General features: G+C 35.0%; 3 protein-coding genes across 4 annotated transcripts; all 3 read right to left on the reverse strand.

Moving 5' to 3' along the window:
• Positions 1-21: 21 nt before the first annotated feature.
• LOC110614304 (ATP-dependent Clp protease proteolytic subunit 5, chloroplastic) lies at positions 22-3,904 on the reverse strand. 2 transcript variants are annotated; one of them, XM_021755808.2, is made up of 9 exons: positions 3,444-3,904; positions 3,091-3,207; positions 2,864-2,990; positions 2,666-2,758; positions 2,480-2,525; positions 2,319-2,391; positions 1,162-1,283; positions 747-835; positions 22-438 (listed from the first exon to the last, which is right to left on the reverse strand). In XM_021755808.2, exons 1-9 carry the CDS (start codon positions 3,569-3,571, stop codon positions 232-234), a joined length of 1,002 nt encoding a protein of 333 aa, XP_021611500.1. In that variant the 5' UTR covers positions 3,572-3,904; the 3' UTR covers positions 22-231. The 2 variants fall into 2 exon arrangements, with proteins under 2 accessions (XP_021611500.1, XP_021611502.1); XM_021755810.2 differs by having other exon boundaries at positions 1,162-1,196; positions 3,444-3,902.
• A 588-nt stretch (positions 3,905-4,492) lies between these two features.
• LOC110616312 lies at positions 4,493-8,670 on the reverse strand. The gene is made up of 7 exons (XM_021758699.2): positions 8,144-8,670; positions 6,772-7,435; positions 5,610-6,237; positions 5,409-5,509; positions 5,214-5,303; positions 5,004-5,131; positions 4,493-4,923 (listed from the first exon to the last, which is right to left on the reverse strand). The coding sequence occupies exons 2-7, from the start codon at positions 7,423-7,425 to the stop codon at positions 4,779-4,781; spliced, it is 1,746 nt and encodes a 581-aa protein (XP_021614391.1). The 5' UTR covers positions 7,426-7,435; positions 8,144-8,670; the 3' UTR covers positions 4,493-4,778.
• Positions 8,671-13,687: 5,017 nt separating this feature from the next.
• LOC110614505 (pectinesterase 3) lies at positions 13,688-14,472 on the reverse strand. Its single transcript, XM_021756054.2, has one exon. The coding sequence runs from the start codon at positions 14,267-14,269 to the stop codon at positions 13,754-13,756; it is 516 nt and encodes a 171-aa protein (XP_021611746.1). The 5' UTR covers positions 14,270-14,472; the 3' UTR covers positions 13,688-13,753.
• Between the last annotated feature and the right edge of the window lie 1,432 nt (positions 14,473-15,904).

A 15,904-nucleotide genomic window follows, 5' to 3' on the forward strand; every position in this document is an offset into this window, starting at 1 on the left:
ATTTTAAACATGCATCACAAATTAATTATAAACAACTTTTATTTCAAAATTTAAAAATTTCTACTCTTTAAAAAATTGAAATGTGCGGATTAGCATTTTACATGATTAAAATATGAGAAAATTAAAAGGGTATTTATTTAAAAACAAAAACTCAAAAGCAATAGAATAAAAAAAAATTTTTTTTGGTTTTAGTGGGAGAACAGGATATTTCAATCATGGCAAAAAAGAGGGTCACTGTTGATGTGGTGCAGCAGAGAGTGGCTGGAGGGCCTTGAGAGGATTTGTGATGACACCATCAATAAGGCCATAGTCCGTGGCTTCCTTTGCGCTCATGAAGTAATCACGATCCGTATCCTGGTTGATCTTCTCAAGACTTTGACCAGTGTGGTAGGCGAGATACCCATTTAGGTTTGCCTTATGATGCAGCATTTCATTTGCCTGACAATTATGCCTGCTAGTTAGTACCATCTCAAAATAAGAGTTTCAATTGCATGAGAATATATATATATATATATATATATATATATATATATAAACCCAAGAGTCTCATACCACCAAAAATGCACATGTAAATTATGCCTTTTTCATAAAATAAAAGGAAAGGAGAACATATATTTATATTTGAAATTTCTTGATCTTAAAAAGGAACTATACGTAGAAAGTTTATTTCCCTTCCCGAAACATACGACTTTAGATAGAAGCACAATCCACCATCAAAGAGACACCTGCGAAAAAGGATGCTGTACCTGGATATCTATGTCAGATTGTCCACCTTGCGCTCCACCAAGAGGCTGATGGATCATTATCCTTGAGTTTGGCAAGCTGTATCTTTTCCCTTCAGTCACAGGAGATAGGATACAGAAACATGTCCAGTAATTTAGCAACCACCACCATAGGAATAGATTAAAAGTTTTATTCTGTTTGTTTGTAGAAAATAACTTGTATTTTGAAAATATTTTTCGTGGAACAATCCTTTTTTGAAAAAAAGTAAGTCATTTTCTTTAAAATGGCTTAATTTTTCCTTTGACTAGAAAATATTGTCCGTTGACTAGATCTTCTGGATGTCTCAAACATCGAAAAATGTGAAAAATGTTTTCGTAAAAAAATATTTTTCATGAAACAAATGGAGGCTTAATCAACAAATTGAAACAGCTTTTTTACCTTTGGTCCCAGCACTAAGCAAGAAAGCTCCCATACTGTTAGAAGCACACACATTAGTAAGCGTAGATATGAAGTGCACCAAGCAACAACTAGAGTATTCTAAGGAGCATTTCCCCCCTTGCCTACATGTTCACAGTTGGAAGATTAATTTTAAAAAGTAAATTGCATTCTCACGCTAGAAAACTTTCAGCTTTTCTCTCAGCTAGAAAGCAATGAGTGGCCAAAGTTATACAGTGATAATGTTGCTACAAATCATCTACCTTCAAAGGTTCGTTCCAGAATTAAGAGATCAGTGCAACTACCACCAATCCTCAGCACAGAACAGAGAGCTGTAGCAGTAATTTAAGGATGAATAAGGATCCCAACTTAAAACTATTAGACTAACCTATAAATACCAGAAATTTTATTCAGGGGATAGATCCCTGAACAGGTTTAATATATGTTTCAAAGAGTATATTCATCACAAAATCCCTAATTATGTTTAATTATCAGGTTTAATAGACCCCATTGATGTTCCAAATAATAACATTGCTTCACCCTAGACTGTTTTAAATAGTAGAATCAAGCACTGAATAGAGCTAGCTCCAGCTACATGATATTATTGTGAAATCCCATAATCGGTTTCAGAAGCCGCCATGCAAACAGGACTGCAAGCAAGCAAGAAATATAAGGAAATGAAAGAAAATAAGTGCAATAACAAAGTTGAAGTTGTGCAAGAATATGCAAAAGATAGAAAATATGGTATCTTACTCAATTATCCATCAATTCCTAAGGCTTGCTTTTTCAGTCAATTATTAAGTTTTTATTGACCTCTTAGTGTTTAGAAGCTATTTCACTGTTCAGAGTTGTTCGTTTTGTTTTACCTCTTTTTCTCTCTTGATAGCTATCTTGTATTATCTCAGTGGAATAGGATGCAACTGATTTCACACGTTCCAATAAACTTTTTACTCATCCAGAAAAAAAGTGCTACTGTTCAATCAAATTTAGCAATTGCTTGCCAAAAATTCCCAGGGGGTAATATCACTAGTAACATCAGAATGTGATATCGTTATGTCCAGCATTCAGCAAGGTCCCAAAAAACAAATGGGAAAAGAGAGGGAGAAGAAGAAGAAGAAAATAAAGAAAGAAAGAAATAGTTAAACCAGCGAGTCTTGTACCTAGCTGCCAATCCTACACAGACAGTGGATACATCAGGTCGGATATGCCTCATTGTGTCAAATATCGCCATACCTAGGAAAACAAATAAACAATGGATTACAGAAAGGAAATTAAGAAAGAAGTGATGACTCCAAAGACGAACAGAGTAAAAGTAAGTTACCAGCTGTAACTGATCCTCCTGGAGAATTTACATACATTACAATATCCTGTCAACGAAAAAGATGCACCAAGTAGTAAATCTTCTGAAAATTTATTACGGATATTAGCATTTAGTTTTTATTAAAAGAAGATTTTTGTATACAACAGAGATAAGACATCAGCAGCTGTAAAAGGATTTAAAACAGACCTTGTTAGGATCAACTGCATCAAGGTAGAGAAGCTGAGCAACAATAATATTTGCCATATCATCATCAACAGCTCCACCACAGCGTATAATTCTCTAACAGCCCAAGATATAGTATATCAGAACTCATGAAAAGCAAATCTAAATGTGCAATATTTGATCGATAGCAAATTCACAGAGGAAAGAAACCTAATCGCTCACGTATTGAAAAAGCTGACTAACAACGCTCTGGAATCTCTCATGCACCATTGGAGGTGGCCCTTGCGCTTGACCTTGTCCGTTAGCATATGCAGGGAAGTACGGTGACAAAGGTATTTCCAAATCATCCCTACGAAACAAAACAGTATTTCGCCCCTTTATAGAATAGAAAAATTAAATATACAGTAATAAAGAATAGAAGCATGAATTCGCTCATTAACCGCAGCTACCTTATTGACCAGATCCCTTGTCGAGAACTTTTCCCAGGCGCCCACAAGTCACCAGAGTAAACAGCCTTTGCTGGTGATAGCTGAAAATTCTTTCTACTACTAAGCTTTCTCAACGTCCTGCAATAAAGAGGAGTTCATTGAACGTAAGAAGCCAGCTTAAAACAATGGCTTGCTCGCTCTTAGATTGTTAAAATAAATCAAACAAATAATTCGACTACTTTATGCTATGCCCATTAACTCTTTCCCTAGAAAACTACAATGAAAAGCTGAGACCTCGATTCCTTTCATTTGAACACTTGAGCAGGCAGCAATATAATTCATATCCTAACAAATGAATAAATAAGTCATAAAACCTGGAATGAAGGGAACCGACGGGGAGAGAAGACTTCTGAGAATCGAGAGTGGTGTTAGGGTTTGGAGAGAAGCCGAGGGAACTGAATCTGGGAGAGGAGGCCGAGGAGGAGACAAATGAGTGTGCCATTACTCACCGATTATTGCTTCACTCAGCTCGTATATGCGTTTTAAATTAAAATGTTAGCGTCTTATCCTACCGAGTTTTCGGGAGCGATAAGGGGAGAGAAAGAGAAAAGGAGAGAGGAGCCGACTACCTAGTAGCTACAGCCTACCGGTGGTGTCTTCGAGCAAGAAAGATGTTTAACAGTGATAAGCTCAATATCTCTCGATTTGGATCCGTTACTTAACGGGTCGGATTAATCTGAAATTTTATTTTGGAACGTCCTCACACCTGACATTTTGAGAAGAAATCTCATCTTCGTCTCTGAATTTTTTGGTGACGTTTAACTTTTTCAAAAAATCTTTTTTTCTTTTTCCGTTAAAAGTTATTCAGTTTGGATCAAATTAGTTCATTTTTGCCAACGAAATAAAAATAATAAATTTTCAAATTTTTTATCATAAAACATCACTTTGATATTTTTAGTATCTTAATTTATTATTTTAATATTTAATATTAAATTAAGAATTTAAATAAATTGAGAAAAAAACATAAGTTTGCACAAAATTGAATATCATCTCAAGATTCAAAATTCCTTCTAATTCGAGGAGTCACCCTCTGGTCAAGGCCCAACTTATGAAACCCAATCTTAAACGCATGCCTTTCACTTCCAGTTGAGCTTCTGGAAAAGAGAGATTAACGTTAAGAGGTTATAAATGGATAAATCCAAGCATCCACAACGCATCTTGATAATTTTCCAGGACTGTGTTGCGTAATTCTGATTCAAATCCCAAAAAGTTTCAACTGTTAGTTACCACTCATGATATGATACTGTCAATATTACTGATGAATATGACTTGGCATTTCAAAATTCCAACAAATTAACAAATGCTCTTCGCTGGGGAGAGAATCCCCTCTCTTCTTAAAAGAAAAAAAAATAAAGCCCAAAAATGGTAAAAGGTTTTGCTTAGCCATATATATACACTTCCAACACTGATGAAAAAAAATAAAACAGATTAATACCAACATTTTCAGCAAAACTTATGGCAAATTTTCATTTCTATAGATATAGCCTGTAAATAAGAGCAAATAAAGCAGCATCATTCTGCAATCCATCTACACTATGGAAGAGGGGGGGGAGAAGCTCTTTCACTAGCCTATAGTTAAATGGAATTATTAACATAGCTATGAAAAAATAGCTTCAGGCATCATAGCAAGAGCAAGATTTCAGACAAAATCAGTAGCTAGCTTCAGTTTGCATCTGTTCCTGAATCGCCTTGTAGCATTGTAGGCTGCAAAGCGGAAGCTTTGACTTGGAATCTCTATACTTATAAGGGTTGGTACAGGAGGGGCCTGCACACTTCTCCCGCGGGGGAGGGTAGCTGCATCAAAAGTTCAAACCATTAGCATTCATGATCAATTGGAACAAAAAATTTCAACCTTCAACCACATAATTTTATACCTGCAAGCTTTAGGCTCAAAAATACTTGGGAAACCCATCTCCTTGGGGAATGTCACAGTAGTCCCAGTTGGGCCCATGACCCATCTGATGGTGTTTGACGCCAGCATCAAGGCATTAGCAGCCTTCTCCTGCACAAAGCAAAGGAAACAAATTAAATGTCCAGCTTAAATTAAAGACCACACAAACATTTTATCAGACAGCTGCTATTACCTGTGCTAATTCTTCCTGGCGCTTCTTTATTTTGTCTTCCCGCTTCTTCCTGCTGGAATCTTGACCAAGTATTTTTCTAATAGCCTCAGCCTACAGAAATTGATTAAAATAAAAAGTAAGGCCAAACTTCTTAAAACTCGGACAGATATCAAATATACGTGAGACAGTTAAGTCAAATTTATGAGAGAAATAAACCTCAGATTCCCTTGCGGCCTTCTCAACTTGCATTCTACGTCTCTGAGCAGCCTCAGCCTTCTTGAGTTGCTGCTCCACTTCAGTAAGTTTCTCCTTTTGCTCTGCATAAAATGAAAACAACAATAACAAGGACTAACAGCACAATTAATATCCAAAACTCTGAGAAAGAATAAAAGCTTAATGACAGTAATCAATACTCACTTCTTGATGGTGCAGGTGGCAATCCATTTGGAAACTCAATTAAGTTGGCACCAGGTGTAGACCCATCTTTGCTTGACTGAAGGGCCCGTTGGCGCGTGGTTAGAGTCATCTCCCTCTTGCCATCCATTAACGCATCAATGGATTCCTTTTTCTGTTTCTTCTTCACATTACCATCCACCTCACCCTCAGAGACTATATCTTCTTCTTCATCTTCGTAATCTGTGTCCTGTGATGCTTTGTCTAATGTGGATTTCTTCTTCCCATCCTTCACCAACTTTGAAGCACCAATCTTGTCCATGCTAGACAGCTTTCGCTGTTTCTTGCTTGATTCTTCATCATCTTTATATCCTGCTGCAATCTTTGGAGTTTTCAGTTTCTCCAGGTAACGAATCTCATCATCTGAGTCCTCACCAATTTCCCCATCCAATACACGCCTCTTTGGAACTCGCTTGCTCTTGCGAACTGGTTCAGATTTCTCCCCTTGTTTTCCTGATGCTGTATTCTTCACCTTCCCCATAAAAGTACTGTCTTTCCCAAGACTAAAACCACCTGCTGAAAAACCCTTCCAGGGTACCCCTTGCAAACCAGTCCTCTTATCTAAAATGGAATGGTCTTCAGCTAAATTCCCCTGAAATTAAAAGAAAATAAGGACAAAATGACATAATTGCATTGGATTCTGGTGTTACTTATGACAATAATAATTGGGCAAGAAGATGCACATTCACATAGAAGATATTCTTCCATAAAAGTAAAGCAAGATGCAAGATATACCTGGAAGAAAACAACTCTGCGTATGTAAATCTATGTGCGCAAGCAGAAAATCAGCCTTAAAACTAATTACAAAATACAAGACAAATTGTGAAATTAATAGATAGAAGTTATATAAGGAAATAGCATTCATCGCGGAAACTTCTTGAATAAGCAAAGAGCACCAATTACTTTCTATAGGTAGCGCCCAAAACCTTTGAATTTACTGTTTACAGTTTCAATTAAATATTCTGAGAAGTTGTATAACTGAACACAGACCTGCATGTGCACACAGGCATGCGTGCATACACACACACACACACACACACACAAAACAATGTTACGCAACAAAACATCCATCTTTAACATAAATCATACCATCTAAGATCCAATGAGCCAAGCTGAAAAAAATTACCTGAGCATTTTGCTTCTGCTGAGATCTTGAAGTTTCTGAGTGTCGTGAGTTCTTAATAGAAGATGCACCATCATTTGTTGAGTTGGCATGAATTGTGCGTGTGACACCACAGACCTTGAGTTTAACTTTTTTAACCTTGTTATCATTAACTAATGCATCTAGAACAACACCTGACTGCTCTGAACTCTGGCTTTCACCATTCCTTCCACTATACATATTTGCAATTTTAGTCTCTGAGTCAAAGGATTCCTTCACCTTGGTTGAGTTTTTCCAATTAGCAGGAGCAAGGATGCCTTCACTAGAGCGTTTATTGTTAAATGCACTTCGTCCAGTATCATTCCGGTAAAATGCATTCAATCCTCTGCTCTCCTTATTCCTTATATGGGACTTTTCACCCTCAGCTTCTGTAGTAGAAGAATCTCTGGACATACATTGATTAAGATTGAACTCTTTCCTCCTAGAATTAGTATCGACATTCTCATCACTGGATGCCTTGCTCACATCATCTGAAGGTGGTGTGGTTGATGAGGGCGAAAGACCACAGCTGTCAATTACTGGCTGTGCATCAGGCTTAGGCCGGCGAGAAGTTTGACTCCTTTTCTTTCTTACAGCACCGTGGATACCATCAAATCGAGCAAGACCAAACTCTTCCATGAAGAAAAATCTGCAATAGCCCAGTTGCTTCCACTCAGTTTCATTAGATAAAGATAAACCACGTGCTCCAAAGACTAAATCAAAGGTATCCAACGGTGTTCAAGTCCTACTGAATAAATCTAAACAAGAATTAAGAATGCAGCACTTCCCTCAGGTACCACAATAAAAAAAGAGAAGAAAGATAATGAGGAAAAGAGGGTAAAAGTGTTGAGCAGTCATCAATCAATACATGATACAACCAAAATTGATTAAAGTAAGCCAAATTGAAAGGCAAAAAATAAAACGATTAACCACGCCCGAATGCCAATGACAGTTTAGGGATAACGTGTCATCAAGCAAACTTATGCTCACATCAATGAACCAAGAAAAATATAATTCAAAAGACAACCGGATCCACATTGCATACATAAATCATCTAATCAATCGAAATTAGGGTGGAATTGCAGGGGACTGTAACCCTGTAAGAAACGCGAACGGTGTAAATTGGGGAATTCAACAAAATAGTATGAAATTATCAAAGCAAGTTTAGTCCATAATAGAAGCAGAGCAATGAAAGCAACCAACCTAGAAAGACAAATATGCGGGTATTCAACATACAAAATCATACATTCACGATTCATCAATCACCGGAAAGAAATTAAAAAAAACCCAACACCAAGTGTTAACGCCTTCGGGCACCCACAAAAATCACACAAACAAACAGACAAAGAGGATTTACCTTGAAGAAAATTCGACACCGAGAGGTCCTCGTAGCAGAGAATAGAAAGAAAAAAAACCCTCAGCAAGAAAGAAAGCAAAGCATAGAGAAGCAACAGAGAGAAGAAAGGAAAAGGAGAGCTAGAAAGAGGAGATGAAAAGAAGAATAATTGAGGAACAGAGATTTGTTGGTGGAGTTTGGTTATAGTTATAGCTTTAGTGATGGTTGGATTCTTAGAATTAGGGTTAGAGAAGGAAGGATAACAACAATGATGAGAATGAGAGAGGTAAAGGCATAGAAGAGGACTAATAATCCACTCCTCGTTCTCCATCTTTTGGCTATTGCCACACCGCACCCTCTGTTTTTTTTTTTTTTTTTTCCTTATTGTTTGGGGGGTGATTTTAGCCTTAGTCTTGTTGTTGTAGAGTTGTGTCTCCTATATTGATTCGGTCACCCAACTCGGCTGATCCCACTCAGAGAACCCAATGACTCTCTCTCTCTCCTTCGTTTCTTTCTTTCTTTCTATCTCTAGAGTTTTCTCTCTTTTTTTTTCCTTTCCTTTTATTTCCCTCTTCTTCGACACACGGTTGCACTGCAAATGTGTGCGTATGTTAAGATACTGCGCACCCACAAGATCACGTTAGCTTTTACTCTCTCTTATTTTTCAGGTTGTGTGACACGTGTCTTCCTTGAGACAATTAAAAATATCAAATAGGAAATAATAAATGAAATATGAATTACTTTCAATACTGTCTACTTTATAATTCCAATTTTTAATACTTTTGTAATTAATCGAAAAATTTATAACTTTCAAAAAAATCATAAATTTATAGTTTATAATTCTGAAAATTACTCTATACACCACACTTATTTATTTTTTAGCAATTTTTTAAGAGAAATTATTTTATTTTTATGAATTAAAATGAGTTATTAGATACATTTAATATATTGAGTTAACATATTAATTTTAGTGACAAAATATAATAAATAATTTTCAAATACTTTTTTTACCTATCATCTAGTCAAACTTGCTTTTAATTCTATAACATTTTAGGATATATTATATATATTAAATTAATAAAAAAATGTTATATGTATAAAAATGATGATAAATTTTATTTATAAATAGAAATGTAAATGAATAAAATACATATAAAAATTAAATTATTCGAACTCAATTTATATTAGTAATATTTAAATTTATTTTAAATTTAATTAAAATTTAATTTAAATTATTTAATCATATTCTAAACTGGATTATTATTCGAATAAAATTTGAATTCGTTTTGTTTTATATATTTTAATTAATAATTTATATAAAAAATATTTTTTATTAATAATTTTTATTTAAAAATTTTAATATTTTTAAAAAAATATTTAAATTTAAAATTTTAAATAAAAATATATAAAAAATTTATAAATATTATTATAAAATATATATTTTTTATAACAGATTCGGTAATAAATACCCTGTAAATAAAATTTAAATTCAATTTGAATCCAGAATTGATATTATTTTTAAATCTAAATCCATTCTAAATCTGATTATAACCATCCAAATTAATTCTATTAAATGGATTGAATATTTAAAAATACCATTGCCCTACCTATTTATTAAAGTATATCGGTAATTTATCATTTGGATGTGTTGAAATGAATTGTCTAATTAGGAGTAAATTATGTAATTATAGGGATTTACACAACTAACAGATCTGATATATATTGTTTCCTGTACATGCTTATTTTATTTTCTTAGAATAAGATTGCTTTTTTTTTTTCTCTCCTGATTTTGTATTGTAAATATATTTATATATAACCTCATTTCCGGAAGAATACACAACAACTGAAAATCAATCACAGATTCTATCATTCAACATGGTACCATAGCAATTCTAATCTTTCTCGAATTGCTTCCTGAATTTCATATCTTGAAACCACCACCATAGCTTACCATCTGCAACATCGTTTTTTGTATTCCCCAACACCATTATTGCTCAACCACCATTTGCGTTCCCATTTTTTACCTAAATGGCTGAGACTAACCCCATTGTCCCAACTCTACGAAACAATCAAATACCACCGATTATCATCAATCTAGACAGTTTTGCATTCTCCACCAGTGTTATACTTAATGAAACCAACTACCCATTATGGTCACAAATCATGGAGATGCGTATTGGCTCTCGTAATAAGGCTGGATATCTCACTGGAGAAGTGAAGAAGCCACCACCCGAAGATTCTAATTACGCAATATGGGTCACCGAAAATTACAAAGTGAAAAATTGGCTTATTGATTCAATGGATCTATTGCTGATGCAACAGTTCATTCGTCTTTCCACGGCTAAGGAAATTTGGAAAGCTGTAGCAAAGACCTTCTATGACGAATCGGATGAGACTTTTCTCTTTGAATTGAATAAAAAATCCTTCTCTACTACACAGAATGGTAGACCATTATCCACATATTATAATGAACTTGTTGCTATTTTTCAGGAATAGATCACAGGATGACCTCTTAGGAAGAAACCGTCGAAGGGGTGGTCCAATTGCATTTCACAATGGCTAGGCTTCGAGTCCATATTTTAAGTGGGCTTGATCCTGAGTTTGATCACGTTCATGGAGAAATCCTTCAGAAGGACCCCAAACTTAATCTAGAAAGCACTTATGCATATGTACGAAGAGAATACCAGTAAAGACAGACGACGATGAGAGGTTCTCGACCTATCCCTGAAAGCTATGTTATGGTAGCCAAACGAATTCAGCAAGGACCATCATCTGGCTCAACAAAAACTCAAAGTGCCAAGTCTAATAATTTAGTATGTAGTTATTGTGGCGAGATAGGGCATTCAAAATTAGGTGCTATGAAATCATAGGCTATCTTGAATGGTGGGACTTCATAAAAAAACCAAGAAAGAAGGTTGCAGGAACGCCTATGATGGCAGCCATAATAGAGGTCCAACAAAATATAGAGGACAAATCACAACCCGCAGCTAACGTTACCCACCCAGGGTAGTTACATGTGACCTTGGATGTGTCCTTTCGTGAATCAGAACCATACTATTCTGGAGGAGTCACACCTCCTTCTCTTTAGGGGGAGAGCTTTAGTGAAGAGAATGTGCCACAAGAAAACATGACAGATTTCTTAGAACTAGAGGAAGTAAGTGAAAGTTTTCAGCATAACAGTCAACAAGGTCTCCCTGAAAGATGTGATAAAGATTTATTAGTTCATTATGAAAAATTACAAATATCAACGTCTGCTGAAGAATCACCAACATCTGAAGAATCACCAACATCTGAAGAGTTACCCATGATAATACCATTGACTAAAGAATCAACTCAGAATGGAAAATTATAAATACCAACATCTGCTAAAGAGTCACCAACATCTAAAGAGTCGCCAGCATCTGAAGAGTTGCCCATGATAAAACCATTGACCAAAGAATCAACTCAGAATGTTCGGGACACCAATATTTCTACTCAGGATGCCTTAGCAGATCTAAAATGGACAAAGGTTGCAATTGAGATTGCATAGAATCCCATATAATACGATCACACCAAACATGTTGAAGTTGATTGGCATTTCATTAAGAAAAAGCTAGATCATAAGATTATACAGTTCCCGTTTGTCAAGTCAGAAGACTAGTTAGCTGATAAACTCACAAAAACAATGTCGTTGAAGATATTCCATGATATGTTTGACAAGTTGGACATGATAAATATCCATGTTCCAACTTGAGAGGGAGTGTTGGAATAAACTGTCTAATTAGGAGTAAATTACGTAATCATAGGGATTTGTACAACTAACAGATTTGATATATATTGTTTCTTGTATATGCTTATTTTGTTTTCTTAGAATAGGATTGCTTTCTTTTCCTCTTCTGATTTTGTGTTGTAAATATATCTATATATAATCTTATTTTCAGAAAAGAATATACAACAACGGAATCATTCACAGATTCTATCGTTCAACAAGTGTTTATATATTTTTTGAGTGAAAATTTTCCATAGATAATATCATAAAAGTCAATTCCTTGGTCATGGATTTGTGAGTTGGCCGAGTCAGCTGGCATCCCAAGTGCTGAGCTTCATGCCGTCTATGAAAAGCTGTGGATGGCTGCTCAATATGTGATTGTGGTGCAGCTATTTTGATTGTTTTAAGATTATTTGATCTTTATTTATTTTTTGTATTTTTTTTCTCTTTCGAAATTGAGTAAGTAGGTCAAATAACGAGCATTTGGTAGTAGCTTTTTTTTTAGTAACTTATGTGGTCTAATTATTGTCCCAAAAAATAGAGTTATATATCAAATAGTCTACAATCTGTATCCCTATGCATGGACAGATTACCATGGGACACTTGACTCTTTAGAAAAATCTCTTACATGTAATTAAAACATTTTAATATTGTCCCACTAAATTTATCAAGTTTACCATTTAATTTATTTAATCTTTTAAAGCTGCTTATTTCTTAGTATTTAAATTAAATACAAGTTATTATTTTAATTTTAACTAAAATACTAGTTAAACTCAACAATAAATGAAATTATCACTTCTATTTTCAGGGTCCTTTGTTCTCAATGTTTTGGCTCTTGGGCTCTTCTCCAAGTTCTTGAGTTTATTTATTTGATGGGCCTTTGGGACGTAGTTGTTTGGATTTGCATGTGCACATAGTAGTAGTGTCTCTTTTTGTGTTCCCCGAAACGCTCGTTCACCAAAGGGAGCGAGCAGCGTTGTGCTTCTCCTTTGTCAAGCAGGTCATTATTTTTCTTTGGATTGATTCCTGGACTAGAGTTTCTGTTGAGCTTAGGACATTTTCCTTTTCAGTTTCTTTTAAGATAATAGCATGTTTATGTATTTTGAATCTTGTAGATAATTTAAGTTGTATTATATTTTGTTTGTTTGATAAGATTTCGAGAAGATGGTTCATTGGATTGGCATGTGCATTTAATGGTATCTGATTTATCTTCCTGGAAGACTTGTTCGACAGCTGTGTTCTCCCCTGCTGAGCAGGTCTTTTTCTTTTCTTTTCGGTTTTTTTTTTTTTATATAATTTTTCTCTCTTTATTGTATTGATTTCTGAACTAGAATTCTCCATTGGACTTGGGCTATTTTCTTTTTTAGTCTGAGTCAAGTTATGAGATTGAGCCTACATTTTAAGATTACGGCTGTTTCTTTATTTGAATATTTTTTAGATGTTTAAGTTATCTATGGTTTAATTTAAAACCTCTTCTTCCAATGAATAAACTAGTATTTATTGAAAAAAAAATCCTTAAATAACTTAATTTATTGGGTTATTTTTATTTTTCTTAACTATAAAATGTATATAAAATTTATTTACAACCTACAATTTGATGTGTTAAGCCTCACAATTTGGACATTAAGCAAAATATTTTCAAATATAACTTGGACAATCTTAATTTAAGCTATCTTTTGATTTGGAGTTAAAGTTAATCTATCCTATGCAGATGTTGGGTGTATTTTTGAGAGAATAATAACAATTAAAGGAATTAATTTGATTACTATGAGTACAGAAAGAATGGTTCTTTCAACTGCAGTGAACAAGACAAAAAAAAAAAAAAAGGCTATAAGAAGAAAGACGTCTCTCCTTACACTATAATAATAATGATTATACGACATCTAATGGAGCAATGAAGTAGCAATGGCCAAGTTGTTGGTAGCTAACTTCTTCAACTCCTCATCTAACGCCTTCATTGGGGATTCTTCTTCATTGTCCTTCTCTATGAAAGCTTCCTCGCAAGTTTGGATATCTGATATAGTGACGCTAAGGACGGCTCTAAGCTTCGGCGTATCGTGAGCAGCGATTGCTTCAAGGGCATCATCGAGATCAAAAAGACCAGTATCATATGTCTCAAGACATGTGTCCAAGCACTCTTTAACTTGATTTGATATGGCCGGATCTTCATTTAATTGCGTGGCCTTGACTGTCGCTTTCTTGAAACCTTCACGGAGAGCTTGCATTTCCATTTTCAATATGGAAATGGGATCGGATTCTCCACTATGGAAAGGAGCGATGGAGGCCATACATTCCGATGGGTGATCAGTTGCGTCACATACCTTCTTTATCACAGGATTGGCTGCAGGCAATGGATGAAGTATTGGAAATAGCAATGGCAAGCCTCCTGGAGAATCCATGTTTAGGGCTTCTGGAGAGGCAGCGGGAGATTGGGAGATATGAGGGGACGGTGAGGCAGTGGGCGATGGTGAGCTATTGGGAGATGGGGAACTATGAGGGGATGATGTTATTTTAGAGCTCTCTGGAGAGGGAGAAGTATCGGCATTATGAGCGAATGTGAAGGATGAAATAAGAGAAGAGGAGAGGAGGAGGAGGAGGATGAACTTTCTGATCTCAATCATCTTCTTCTCTTTATTATTTTTTTATTGTATGAAAATATAAAAAGACAATGGGAAGACAAGACACGTTAACCTACGAGAGGAATGCTAATGAAATGAGCAAAATATATAACAATTGGTTGGCTTTGGATGGATTTATGGTTATGCGGAGGATTAGGGTTTGCCATTTTTCTTATTCTCTCTAAGTTTAGTGCGTCATTATTTTTCACATTTACCAACTCAATGTTAAGGTAAAAATTAGTCAGCATATATTAGCCGCAAACTAATAGAAATTTAAAATGGATATATCAATAAAACGATGCTTTTTTTGGTAATTTTATATAATTTTATTTTGTAATTTATTTTACATATGCATATGCATGTATATTTTGATTTTATAATAAAATGGCATCTATAACTTTCTTGGTTTGAGAATTCGATGATCTTGATCTATGTTTTTTTTTTTTCTAACAACTTCATGTTAGTTCAATTTTAGCAACAAGTACTCTCTCCACTCCCGTTATTCCATATTCCCAAATAAATTTATTGGCTTGAAAGCTTTATCGTTCCATAGAAGAAAAGTTTAAACTAGTGTATTTTAGGAATGGAAAATTATTACTCTTATATTATTAGTATACTCTGATGATCGCTGGACTTCTCCACTCCATTATGAGACCGGGCCGACAGTAGCAGCCCACAACCTGGAGGCTCCTAAGCCCTCGAACAAGCCAGACCCAACCCGTTCATCCTCCAGATTGGATCTCTATTTAAGTCATTTGATCAGACCGGTCTAGCTCAGTTCAGCTTTAAAGCCAGACCTTCCTAGATTCCGGTCCTTTTTCCTCAAACCCGGGCACAGGAAGAAATGATTGCGGGACCAATCATTTCGCAGCCCTGTCCACTCACGCGCCGAAGGGAATTAAATAGTAGCCTGACACAGGGATGGTCCTGAGGTCATCTATACGTACGAACCTACAACAAGAGGTAAGTGGTCCTATAGCGGGATGGCCATCTAGCGTGGGAAGAGGAAAGAGTATAAAAAGGAGGAAATACCCTCCTCTACGGCTAAGTTTTTTCTAAGTTCACAAATCTATTGTAAAACTCTATTTTTCTGAATTTCAGATCATTATACTCTATTCCCTTGATATAAATTTCACTATTTGAATTTAACTGGGTTATGTTAATAATAAAGAGATTGAATAAAATAAACGTTTTGTTAATAACGTTAACCTAACGTTGACTATGTAAGTACGTTATGGACTTCTTTAATCACTTTTGCAATAATGTTGGCTTTTTTTATTTCTTTTTTTCAAAAACTCAAGGGTTTAAATAGTCTAAAATAATTGACCAGTGCTTAAATGAGTATTTCAATTTTTGATAGGGATTTAAAATGGCATTTTGCCTTTTTTTTTTTTTCCCCTTAATTTTCCTTTTAAG

Source organism: Manihot esculenta, chromosome 5, assembly GCF_001659605.2.
Source record: "Manihot esculenta cultivar AM560-2 chromosome 5, M.esculenta_v8, whole genome shotgun sequence".
NCBI lineage: Eukaryota > Viridiplantae > Streptophyta > Magnoliopsida > Malpighiales > Euphorbiaceae > Manihot > Manihot esculenta.

Coding starts and splice junctions, on each gene's coding strand:
- LOC110614505 (XM_021756054.2), bottom strand. CDS start 14,269: ATGGATTCTCCAGGAGGCTTGCCATTGCTATTTCCAATACTTCATCCA.
- LOC110616312 (XM_021758699.2), bottom strand. CDS start 7,425: ATGGAAGAGTTTGGTCTTGCTCGATTTGATGGTATCCACGGTGCTGTA. Junction 6,238..6,771: donor AGCAGAAGCAAAATGCTCAG/GTAATTTTTTTC, acceptor TTTTAATTTCAG/GGGAATTTAGCTGAAGACCA. Junction 5,304..5,408: donor AGGCCGCAAGGGAATCTGAG/GTTTATTTCTCT, acceptor CAATTTCTGTAG/GCTGAGGCTATTAGAAAAAT.
- LOC110614304 (XM_021755808.2), bottom strand. CDS start 3,571: ATGGCACACTCATTTGTCTCCTCCTCGGCCTCCTCTCCCAGATTCAGT. Junction 3,208..3,443: donor GTCGGTTCCCTTCATTCCAG/GTTTTATGACTT, acceptor TCTTTATTGCAG/GACGTTGAGAAAGCTTAGTA. Junction 2,991..3,090: donor CAAGGGATCTGGTCAATAAG/GTAGCTGCGGTT, acceptor TTTGTTTCGTAG/GGATGATTTGGAAATACCTT.